Source organism: Prunus avium, chromosome 3 (genome assembly GCF_965620075.1).
Source record: "Prunus avium chromosome 3, drPruAviu1.hap1.1, whole genome shotgun sequence".
Lineage (NCBI taxonomy): Eukaryota > Viridiplantae > Streptophyta > Magnoliopsida > Rosales > Rosaceae > Prunus > Prunus avium.
Window position 1 is genome coordinate 6,624,466 of NC_142286.1, and position 12,933 is coordinate 6,637,398.

The 12,933-nt window shown below is 37.4% G+C and overlaps 2 protein-coding genes across 2 annotated transcripts; both read left to right on the top strand.

Moving 5' to 3' along the window:
• The first annotated feature begins 2,109 nt into the window (after positions 1 to 2,109).
• On the top strand, positions 2,110 to 6,374 carry LOC110748808 (BIIDXI-like protein At5g11420). Its single transcript, XM_021948767.2, has 3 exons — positions 2,110 to 2,274; positions 4,566 to 5,078; positions 5,664 to 6,374. The coding sequence occupies exons 1-3, from the start codon at positions 2,193 to 2,195 to the stop codon at positions 6,194 to 6,196; spliced, it is 1,128 nt and encodes a 375-aa protein (XP_021804459.2). The 5' UTR covers positions 2,110 to 2,192; the 3' UTR covers positions 6,197 to 6,374.
• An 850-nt stretch (positions 6,375 to 7,224) lies between these two features.
• UVR3 (DNA photolyase family protein) lies at positions 7,225 to 11,972 on the top strand. The gene is made up of 14 exons (XM_021948766.2): positions 7,225 to 7,612; positions 7,702 to 7,773; positions 7,987 to 8,067; positions 8,194 to 8,373; positions 8,453 to 8,524; positions 8,760 to 8,846; positions 8,931 to 9,029; positions 9,118 to 9,201; positions 9,603 to 9,689; positions 9,838 to 9,909; positions 9,998 to 10,111; positions 10,567 to 10,654; positions 10,744 to 10,839; positions 11,329 to 11,972. The coding sequence occupies exons 1-14, from the start codon at positions 7,310 to 7,312 to the stop codon at positions 11,505 to 11,507; spliced, it is 1,614 nt and encodes a 537-aa protein (XP_021804458.1). The 5' UTR covers positions 7,225 to 7,309; the 3' UTR covers positions 11,508 to 11,972.
• The last annotated feature ends 961 nt before the right edge of the window (positions 11,973 to 12,933 follow it).

Here is a 12,933-nt window from a genome sequence, read left to right on the forward strand (position 1 = left end):
AGGGGCGCTAATACAAGTAGGTCATTCTATTAGAGGGTTGATACACAATGTGATACAGTAATATGGTCTTTATAGCATTTTTCCTACGTCGTATGGGCAAACCCAACTCTTCCAAAACATCGGAGCAAAAACAAATTAATACGTTTTATCCTCCATCAATTTGGACCCAACTTTTTTATTTTGAGTTTTAGATTGGAGATTGACACTAATAGTATGACAACTTAGAAACCTAATTTTTTGTAAAGGCCATTGTCCTACATTTTCTTAACAAATACAGTTGTTTGAGCTCAAATCACAAGTCTCCTTCTTCAGTCTACTTCACCACATACAGCCTGATCACTCGAGTTGATTGGAACACACTTCAGTACACATGCATCCATGTTGATTGTACCCCAAACTTGCATCCATGTCATTTATTCCCATCCATATTGCATGTCCTCCTCTCCCAACCTTCACCATCCAACAGATGCCATAATAAACTATAAAATTATTGCCGACCACAGAAGAACAGAAGCAAGAGGAAAAATCATAAAGTAATAATTTGGCTGGTAATTGCATTAAGAAAATGAAAACACACTCAATCAAGATGCCATTTTGCACATGGGTTTCCACTTGCCAAAAGGATATGCAAGATCCGATGAATTAAAAGATTTCCCAAACCCCTCTTGAATTTTGATTGATTATGTAATGGGCATTGTTTGATTCTGATGTTTTTCCATTGTTCCCACGAGCTACAAATTTAAAAAGATAAACGAATAATGGGTCTGAATTTTATTTTATTTTCTTTTATACAAGCGATATATTGGGGAGGGGGGATTCGAATAGGATGTCAGGTGCATGAGTTCGATCAAATCCATATAACGAGTGAAGGGTAATTTAGTCTTTTTATGTACAATCATGACCTCAGGTGGTGCATGAGTTCGATCAAATCCATATAACGAGTGAAGGGTAATTTAGTCTTTTTATGTACAATCATGACCTCAGGTGCAAGAGTAACTGCTAAAATGTATGTGTTCAGTATTTTTGGATGGCGATCAAATCCATATAATGGATGAAGGGTAATTTGGTCTTTTTAAACTGCAGTCACCTTCTGTGAAGGTCGATCCAAATTCTCTAAATATCAAAACAGGAACCGTTTCCACCGCAGCCATGTGGCTTTGCATGCTAAGATTCAAAGTTGGTTTGGGATCATATCATATAGTTTTATATATGAGTCACCCTCAAACCGACATCGTATAAGCAAACTTATTTGCAAAACACATGGATTTTGAATTGCTTGTTTAGAGACTAGAGCCTCCCCCGGAAGTTGTGCCTGAAATCCCAAGTTAAGGATCGGAATTTTCTAAATCTTTGAGTGATTTCAGGCAAAAAATATTATTAGCATCCTTAATTAATAGTACGTGTCAGTAGTTTCCTTTAACCAAGAAATTCCTAAATTCTTCGAGCTATGGAATTAATATTGCCAGAACAACATCTGTGGTTACACTCAACAAGAGTTTTATTATTATTATTAACTTTTTATGTGGATAAGTGTTCATTTCTCACATGATTGATTAAAAATTAGATCGAATTTTAGCCAAAAAATGTGTTTGAAACTAGGTTTTTATTTGAACGTCGCTACTGTTTTATAATACGCAACACGGTTTAATTCGTTATTATTATTACGTCAAAAGTGAATTCGTAAACTATCTTAATTCTAACTCATTTCATCGTGCTCCCCTATTAGCTGAGAAAGAAAATTTCATCAGTGACTTATATTGGGATACTCTTGGATTTAGATTTTTCCAACCAATCTTCCCTTTTTTTGTTTCGGCTTTCTAAATCTGATCCCAACCGATCAATCACAAATAATCGTAACACCTACTAATAATAGATAACTATAAAATTTTGTCTGTCTGGTTTGATGCTTGTCTCTTTGTGCAAGATTGCCCTAGCCGGTAGGTTTTCTTTGGACCAAATAAAACAAGAGTTTCGTAATATAAAGATTTTGAGTTTCGAGGAAGGTGGTGCTTACCTAAGGATTTCCAACAATGGCATTCATGTGGTTTAGTCCAACTTCAGTGGCACTCTCACAACACCAAGCAGTATATAAACTACTGCTCACTCCCTTTTGATCTCAAACCCAATTAACCTTCGAACCCTCTCTCTCTCTCTCTCTCTCTCTCTCTCTCTCTCTCTGGCTCTGAGCCACCATGTATAACAAGCTCAGCACCCTGCTGTTAGTTCTCTTGTGTGCAGCTAATTGCCACACAACCTTATCACTCGTCACAGATGGTAAGCTCTCGTAATTCTAGTTACGGTTTTTGATCTGCACGTATTATTATATATAGACGGTTCCGATCATTGAACTGATTTACAGTGTAGTTAGTTTTTAGAAAGGTACTCTCATTTTTTGCGTAAATGAGATCATCCTGGAAGATATATGAGTGTTTTTGAAATCAGTAACCTCAAAACACCTACAAATATCATGTAGCAGCCTCCTTGATCTACTTGATATTGTAGTTTTTTTATTTTTGGTGTTTGTTTAGGGTGGCTGCCATAAATATTGAAGATCGGTTGTTTTTAATTGATCTTGGTCTCTGCAATAAATTCAGATCCTCTTCAGCTCCATGAGGAGGTTATTGTTTTCATTAATATATTTCTAACTAGTCTGGTCTGGTCCTATAATAATATACTTCTGCTTTTGTATGAAAATGTCATTGCTCAAGAAAAAGTCTTTGTGGGGGGGGGGCATATGCATATTTCTCTCCCATACATTTACGGCTATTTTAACTCAATTTTTTTTTGCCAATTCAGTTATTATACTTGTATTTCAATTTTAAATATCGAAAAACGCCCTAATTTCAAATATTTTATCTACTTTAGCGAGAAAAAAGCACCAATTTATAGCTCAAATAGTTAAAAGTATTTACCTGCACCCGAGATTCTAGGTTTGATTACCCTCCTTCAATATTACTCTTGTAAAATAAGAAGACTTGGCGAGAAAAATAAATGAATTGTGTAATATAAAAAAAGCCATAAATTTGCATATAATTAAATGCCGTATCTTTTTTCGCACATGAAAATCCAGTCGGTGGGAACTTTACGTCTATATTGCCTGCGCTGGCGGTACTATCGTTTTCATCTTATTCTGAAGCTGTATTTAATTCATTGATGACCAAAATACCCTTGCACAAACCTTTCACATGCTCGAAAGGTTGACATACATGTCACACAGTTTCTTGCATGTGTTTGGTATTTGCATGATCACATCGAGCATAGTTTGTTGGCTATTTTTTTTCGGATCTTACCAATCATGCCATCTAGTGATCATCAAGAGCTATAGTATTTAAATTTTGCATTTAGTTCATGTGCTTAGTTCGAATCCGCTACTTGATAGTAAAATTTATTTGAAACGGAGTGTATATGAGTATATACACCTTCATACGACCCCTTTTATATAAGGTTTCGTTTGAGAATGATTTTAGATAGGCTAATAATCACTTTTATGAGGAATCATTTCTTCATATAATCACTAGGTGGGAGGTGATTCTTCCCATAAATGATTTTCGAATAGCCAAAACCACTGACAAACGAACTCTAAGGATTTTGGGCACTAGACAATTGCTAGCTAGGTAAGGATTTTGTCCCCATAGGTCATTGACAGATTTGATCAACACCCATATATGTGGGCCACCTTAATTTGATTATTTACCATTAAGCTCATCACCATGTGACAACCAAATATTTTATAGCGGTGCTGCGACATGCGCCATATATTATTGTCTATCACTTTCTGTCATAAGAGCTTTACTTGAATATGAATACATTTAATAATCTCTTAGAGTTTGAATTTATTTTCGGCCAACCTATTATATATAGATTTTACTTTTATATATCCTCAAGTGGGTATTTTAAAATAATAAATTACTAATGTGAGGTGTCAGTGAATTTCTTACACGCCGTATTTTCACGAGAAATACGATGAATTATGTTACTAAGAAATATAGTTTTTAGATTTTTTTTTTTTTTTTTTTTTTTTGGTGAAAACCAAGATATCCCCCGCGCGATTGCGGGGACTAACCCTCGAGGTACTGTCGGGCGCAAAGCGGGGACCTCTCCCAACAAAATCTGCTCTATTCGCAAGCGCCTGGGATCGAACCCAGGACCTCTTGTTTAAAGGATCCAAGCCCCTTCCACTTGGACCAACTCCTGTTGGTAATTTTTTTTTTTTCAGTGTTGGCCAAATGGGTGATGATATTTCACATTGCCCAATGCCCAATGACCGTATCACAAAATATTTTATTTTATTGGGTATATATAAACTAGTAGAAAGCAAGCAAAAATTAGCTGGCTAAATGCCAATAACAGTATCTTTGTGATGGTATATTATTGGCAGTGTCAAAAAGTCCAAAAACCCAGTAACATGATCGGTCAACACAACACATGATGATCACGTGGCATCAATTAATTTATTTTTATTTTATAATAACATTGATATTAGAGAAGGAAAAATTCGAACATAATGACATCAATTAACTTTTTAAACGAATGCATAATATGAACAGTTACCCTATTTATTTCAGGCTTATTACCGAACGGCAACTTCGAATATGGCCCGAAGAAATCAGACCTCAAAGGCACAGTAGTGGCCCAGCCTAATGCCATTCCCAACTGGGAAGTCTCGGGCTACGTTGAGTACATAAAATCAGGGCAAAAACAAGGTGACATGTTGCTGGTTGTGCCTGAGGGTGGCTTTGCAGTGAGGCTCGGCAACGAGGCCTCGGTCAAGCAGAAGATCAAGGTCACAAAAGGCAAGTTTTACTCTGTCACGTTCAGTGCAGCTCGAACGTGTGGACAGGAGGAGACATTGAACGTCTCAATCTCCCCCAACCTTGAGAAGAATGACTGGGGGATCTTTCCAATCCAGACCATGTACAGCAGCAATGGATGGGATTCTTATGCATGGGGTTTTAATGCAGACTTTGATGAGCTTGAGTTTAGGATCCATAACCCAGGTGTGGAGGATGATGCAGCTTGTGGCCCTCTTATTGATTCTGTTGCTTTGAAGGTCTTGGCTCCTCCTAAACGCACTAGAGGTAAGAAAGTTGTGTTTTTTTTATTGTTGGGCCATGCATGGGTTGATTTTAGAAGAAAATTGCATTAAAAAAAATATTTTTTTTGGTTGCTTTCCAACTCTCTCACATGGTGGATTCCCCATGGGTTTCCAACTCATTGAGAAAGTTGAGAAAAACGTCAATCATTGAGGAAGTTTCCAAATATAAATTTTCTATTGACTAGAGTTTTCTGGCCTAAAAACAACTTAAATTGGATTATGTATAAAACTATTACGCCTAAATCTAGTAAGATTATAATAAGTTGGATCGAATTATGTCTAATTCTAGTATGCCATGTAATAGCCTTTTTTTGTTACTTCAACCCCTTAATCTTGTGCACTACCACATAGCATTGAATCAGTGTTATTTTCTCTAATTCAATATAATCTAATGAAATTGAGTCTTATTTCATAATCCAATTCAATCCCAGTTAGCAAACATACCCAAATAATTCTCTAATATCATAGTGTGTTCCAAATCCAATCAAATATATCGAAACTATAGTCACATATGCTTCATTTTTCTTTTGATTTATTATGACTCACTTTGTTTATTTTCCTATTGCAGCCAACTTGTTGAAAAATGGCAACTTTGAAGAAGGGCCCTATGTGTTCCCCAATACATCGTGGGGGGTCCTAATCCCACCCCACATAGAAGACGACCACAGCCCACTACCAGGCTGGATAATCGAATCGCTCAAGGCCGTCAAGTACATTGACTCAAATCACTTCGCCGTCCCGGAGGGCCAAAGAGCCATCGAGCTCGTCGCCGGCAAAGAAAGCGCCTTAGCCCAAGTCGTCTTCACCAAGCCCGGCCGCCTCTACGCCCTCACATTCTCCGTCGGAGACTCCAACAACGGCTGCGAAGGGTCGCTGGTCGTGGAGGCGTTTGCCGGCAAAGACACTCTCAAGGTCCCGTACGAGTCCAAAGGCAAAGGTGGGTTCAAGCGCGCGAGGCTCTTGTTCACTGCCGTGGAGACGCACACTAGGGTCATGTTCCTCAGCACCTTTTACACCATGTCAGCTGACCACTCTGGGTCTCTGTGTGGTCCGGTGATCGATGACGTGAAGTTGCTCAGCGTTCGCAGACGAAGTGTTTGACGAAATGCCGGAGAGGGGAAATTATGTGGTTGCTTTTGGTTTGTTAGCTGACTAAATTATATATGCTTATGTTATACAGGGGGTTTTATGGTTTTTAAAAAAAAATTACTTTCTTGTAATAGCGGAGGTAGATGTTTAATACGAGCTTGATTATATGAGTTTTTATCTATATATGTAATGTAATGTATGTACCCATCCTCATCTTGTTTGCCATCTCACATCTCCTGCATGCATGCAAAATTTAATGGTTAAGTTTAAAGAGTTAAATGCCAGTTTGACATTGCTGTGTTGTGAAAATAATCGTTGTCAGATTTGCTGTGAGAGAAATCAACTGTGAGATAAAGCAGTTTGGCGTTTGGTAAACTTTTTGTTAAAAGTATTGTTGGTATTGATTTTCTCATAATCAGAAAATGATTGTGGCATAATTATTAAACTCAACGCCCCTTCAAAACTGATTCCTGCATAATCAAAAAATGAAAGCACCTTATTAGTAGCTTTCCTTTATAACTTTCTCTCATAACAATTTTTAACAATAAGTGATTTTCTTACAGTTTACTAAACGGGTTGGACTTCTCAAATTTATTTTAAAATCACTTATTACCCCAAATAAGCAATGTCAAACGAGCACTTAGTGATCAAATTTAATGATTCATTCTTCCATGAATGGTTGAAAACGAAAAAAAATTCATTAAAATTTAAGATCTAAATAAATTAAATAATTCAAAATGCCTCTTCAAAATTAACGGGTTTTTGACTACCCGAAATGTTATTATTTATTGTTTCATAAAATTATTAGAGTTGAAATTTACTAAAAGGATGAACAACGTGGCACCCTGTGGACCAGTCTCGCTTTTTAACAAGACCTACGTGGCGCCTTGTTGACCGCTCTAATGTGTTGTAAAGTAAATCCTTCTAAAATACGCATCATGCGCAAATCGTAGATTGGCCTACCAAATGTCCACATTTCTTCCTTAACCTACACCCACCGGGCATGTTAGTCAGACACACCTCGCTTCCTTCCAATCAACCATTAAAGCGCGCGAACCATACAGATGGTTTAAACCCTCTCTCTCTCTCTCTCTCTCTATCGTCTCTCAGTATCCAAACCCGACAATGTCATCGGGTTCGGGTTCTCTAATGTGGTTCCGGAAGGGCCTGAGGATCCACGACAACCCTGCTCTCGAGTACGCCTCCAAAGGCTCCAATTTTCTCTACCCGGTGTTCGTGATCGACCCGCATTACATGAAGCCCGACCCGGAAGCATTCTCACCCGGGTCATCCAAAGCCGGTCTGAACCGGATTCAGTTTCTGCTAGAGAGCCTTAGGGATTTGGATTTGAACCTCAAGAGGCTCGGGTCCAGATTGTTGGTGCTCAAAGGTGAGCCCAGCGAGGTACTCATTCGTTGCCTGAAGGAGGTAAATTAACTCTCCATCTCTTTTCTTGTAGTTTCATAATTCTTTACATTTTTCAGCTTTATAATTTTGGGTTTTTTGGTTTGGAGCAGTGGGATGTGAAAAATCTCTGCTTTGAGTATGATACAGAACCATATTATCAAGCTTTGGATGTTAAAGTCAAGGTATGCAGCTTTAGATTCTTTCTTGTAATTGGTAATGATGTTTTGATGCCCATGTCAAGTTAGGTTTGACAAGCTTGAACCTTTAACAAAAATGGTGAACTTACTTAATTTGAGCATATAATTATCGTGCTAAAATCTTAATGGGTTACTTTAAGGTACTGTTAACTAAAGATGTGCTAACAGGAAGAGGTTTTGTTTTGTTTGTTTTGACAGAGCTATGCCACTACGGCTGGCATTGAGATTTACAGTCCTGTAAGTCACACACTCTTCAATCCCGCAGATATTATACGGAAGGTAAGTTTATGAAGTAGTTTGTTATTGTTTTATGGTTGAGATATTTGTTACATCTTTGTGTGATGGATTTGAGTTTTGTTTTCCTCTGTTCTCTACTACTGTTAATGTTACTGGATGTCAAAAAAGAATGGGGGAAAGCCACCTTTGAGTTATCAATCATTTCTGAAGCTTGCTGGAGAGCCCTCATGGGCGTCGTCCCCGCTTTCTATTGCACTTTCTTCACTTCCTCCGGTTGGGAATATTGGAAATTGCAATATTTCAGAAGTTCCAACGGTCAAAGAACTTGGCTATGAAGAGACTCAACAGGTTTGGAGGAACGTTTTCTGCATTGTTCCTTGTTGTTAGTACTCTTTTTATTTATTTATAACAAAACACTTTTATGCAGGATGAGTTGTCTCCTTTTAGAGGTGGTGAAACAGAAGCCTTGAAGAGGTTAAGAGAATCAATTGAAAACAAGGTGCAAGGCAGAATTATGTATTGAAATTTTATTAGGCTCTACGCCTGTGATATTGCTGTCTCTTGCTATCATGAACCAACATTCTCCCCTTTGATATTGATAATTTTACCTGGTTCATGGCTGCCTATTACTCATGTGATTTTGTTGTAAATTACATTGGTCTGTGCCTCAGGTTCAACTCATTAGCATGCAATGATGGTTTTTAAGTCTTTCAGTTCTTTCATTGGTGTTGTAGGAGTGGGTGGCCAAATTCGAAAAACCTAAGGGTGATCCATCTGCGTTTCTGAAGCCAGCAACAACTGTTTTATCTCCTTATTTGAAAGTGGGTTTAATTAAAAGAAATTGTGGCTGTATTTATTCACTGCTTGTTTCATTGTGTTCACCATTTTGTTGGTCTCTTTGGTAGTTTGGTTGTCTCTCTTCCAGATACTTCTACATATGTCTTAAAGATTTATATAAAAATGTCAAAACACATACAGTACCTCCGGTATCTCTTGCTGGACAGGTCAGTCAGCCTCAACCAGTTATATTGTATCTTGGAGAATTCTTCATTCTAGATGTAGCAATTTGAAAGATTGTCTCAACCTGTTTAGTTGTTATGGCGAGACTTTTTCTACACGGTGGCATTTGGCACTCCTAGTTTTGATCAGATGAGGGGAAACAAAATATGCAAGCAGGTAAACTCATGGCGTAAGTTGGCATTCTATTAGCTTCTATAAATTCACTTATCCTTTTCTATATTGTTGAGAAATTGTTTTTACCATATTAGGATACTGTCTTTAGACAACTGATATTTATACATGAAAGTGCATGAGAGAGAGTGCCAAATCTAGAAGATAGGGTATCTATCAGAAGCACTGTAGTTTATTTTTTTTGCACGTGTGTCTGCGACAAATCTGTAATATTTCTTGTTAGTAGTTAAAATAACTGCAGTTTTCAGCAGTAACGTTTATCACATATCCTGAGTGTTAATAAAAAAAGAGAAAGATAAACTTGATCTTTAAGAAACTGACGCAGATTTCGCATCTGTTAGCTACCATATATGTAATAAACCTTTGTTGACTGAAAATTCGTGTAGATACCTTGGAATGATGATGATGAACTGCTGGTGGCTTGGAGGGAGGCTAGAACAGGATTCCCTTGGATTGATGCCATCATGACCCAGGTTAGGTCTGTGGCATGATATCATCCTTCTACTACTTGAATATGGTTATTTTAATTTCATGCGGTTCCAATCAAGCCAGGCACTTTATATTCAATATCATCTTCACTTTAGCATTCTATTTGAAGCCCATACATGTTATCTGTTGTAGCTCCGCAAGTGGGGTTGGATGCACCATCTAGCACGACACTCTGTTGCATGTTTTTTAACTCGTGGTGATCTGGTAAGGATTTCGCTACTTTTCCGTACCAGCAACTTTTTCTTCAGTTTCCTAATATTGTTCTTTCCTAATGCATTATTTCTGCTGATAGTTTGTTCACTGGGAAAAAGGGCGTGATGTTTTTGAGAGGCTTCTGATTGATTCAGATTGGGCAATTAATAATGGAAACTGGCTGTGGCTATCGTGCTCATCATTTTTCTACCAGGTGTGAAGCTTCTACCACTAGTCATTTGTTAGTTCTCATAGATTTGCATATCAGTGGCATCTCAGCGTCAAAGCCACAAATAGGTTCTTCCAATTTGGCACTTGATTGATATATGATTGGCAATCCCTGTTGACTTCAACATGGATCTATAACAATACGCTAATCATGATGATTTTTGTTTTATTTGGATAAATGAGTTGGGATTCTTATGGCTAGCTTTCTTCTTAACATTAAATGTGAATTATTTTTTTATTTAATTAATATATAAATGTTTATAAGGGCATAAATTATGGTTTACAATTTGGTCTTTCTCACAGCTAATGAAGTAAGTTTCTTTGTGTGATCTGGGTGCTCAGATTCATGATATTCGAATCTGAATATTTATGCTTTTGCAGTGACGTTAAGTGACCCCTTGATGAAGATTTTTATATTTGAATGATTTCCATTCTAACCAGTATAACCGTATCTACTCCCCAATCTCGTTTGGAAAGAAGTACGACCCAAATGGTGATTACATTAGACATTTTCTCCCTGTACTTAAAGGTAGGCTTATGTTCCCCTCATTTCTATCATATTCTTTGTGCTGGGTTCACCCTCTTGCATGAAATGTATAACCAAATTTGGTTTAGCAGGTATGCCAAAGGAGTACATTTATGAGCCATGGACGGCTCCTCTAAGCATTCAAAACAAGGCAAAGTGCATAATTGGAAGAGATTATCCAAAGCCAGGTCAGTTCTGTCTGTATTTGTTAACCTTCTGTTATGTGTTATGATCAGTACTTAAACTAGAGGCCAATATGACAGGTTATGTCTAAACTATGGACTCCCGGAACATGTCTGTCTTACTCTGTTATGCAGAGTAATGTGTCTGTGTACATGCTTTTGTGCATTTGTGTATATGCGTTATGTGTACGATGCTCTACTGCAGTTCAAATAGTACTATATTTTTTCCTTTCTGGGAACGAATGCGGAGTGAGTAGTATTCTGTGATGTTTGGGGGATGAAAGGTGAAATTTTGGTGTTGGGAACCGACCACTGATGCAATGTCATGCTGCAACTCTTGCTGAGATTTTATTCTTATGGTTGTGGGGTGATATTAGAGGCCTAATAAGTGAAAGACAGTGCTGAGCTCTGAAGTTTGAATCAGTTTAGAAACACACAGTCTCTAGTTGCCATTGTAATACTTTGTTTACTTACTTTCCACCTATTCCATTTCAGTGGTTGCCCACGATTCTGCAAGCAAAGATTGCAGGAGGAGAATGGCTGAAGCATATGCATTGAACCAGAAGATGAGTGGCATGGTGAGCGCAGAAGATCTAAGAAACTTGAGGAGGAAATTGGAGGAAGACCAAGAGCCACAGGTTGAAAATAAACGGCAAAGAAAGCTAATTGGCTGATGGCCAACTCCAAAACTCTTCTGTTTTGCTTGGCAGTTCTAGGACCGATGGACCACGGTGACCGTAAAACGAGGAAGCAAGTTTCGTGCATCTAAGAAGTTGATAAGCAATCAAGCCTAAGTCCATGGGTTTTCTCATATAAAAACAAGTAGATCTCATGAGATGAAATAATCATTCTAATAATTAATGCCATAATCAGAAATTTATGTGTAACATCATCACATAAATATTTTTGCTCATCACTCTTTTTAATACTTGATAAGTGTTCATAGGCATAACCATGGTTAACTTTTTACTTTGATTTATGTAATTATGGTTATGCTTATGGACACGTGTCAAGTGTTGAGAAGAGTGGTGAGCATACACCTTTGGATGACTTTTTCACACACAGAAGCCTAGGTGTGGGTCCTCTGTATCCTTGAATCAACTATGCTTTCTATATCAATATTCTCTGTGTGAAGTTTAGTTGTCGCCCAATCAGATAAATTAATGCGTTCATCTTCTTCTTTTATTATTGCTGGCCTGCCGGTGATTAGCTCCTAGGTCTCTAGGTCTCTGTGTACAATCGGCAGCTTGCAACCAGTGTGAAGGTAATCCAGTCTTGAAAATATCAGTAGCCATGTTATTTTGTGTCTTTTTATCGTGATTCTGAATCTAAACTGTTTTTTAAATCATCGGTGGAGAGGAGGAGCTCCTCTTAGTTTTAAGGAGCCAAGCTTTACTTTCTTCTTCACACACACTGTATCATTACTATTCATACAACTACTAGTATTTTACCGCCTGCGGGGTCTATAGCAATTTGAAGTCTCTCTTTCCAAGTGAAAACCTTTTTAGTTATATCTCTGCACACGTCCAAGAGTGTATTATCCGTAATAATGCAATTTACAGAGGAAACAAACGAGAGAAAATAAACGAAACATATACTTTCCCCACCACATGACTGTTCATGTCTATTGTTAAAATTTGGCACCGGAAGTCCAGTATATGTGAGACAAATGGTAATGATGACTAGAAAATTTAATTGTAAGGACTAGTTAAGGAGACCCAAACTTTTATTGTTATGAAAACCAAAAATTTAATTGTAACTACTTCTTAGACACTCAATTTTTCATGATCCAGGAATTCACTTTGTACATCCAACCACGTTTACAATTATACCAAAACTAAATATTAAAAATTATATTGTATTTCTTTAAAATTAAAGAGAAAAAGGAGCAACTATACCAGTCATGCAATTCGAGACTAATTAGAGGATGGTTGTAGCTATTTTTGGATATCATGGACGAAAATTCAACTCGGGTTGCAACAATTAAGTCCAAAATATATTAATATTAATATTAATATCTAAGAGTATTGTACCTACAGAAAATATATGGTGTTACAAATTTCCATTGGCCACTTACTCATAAACCAGTGCCACAATGTC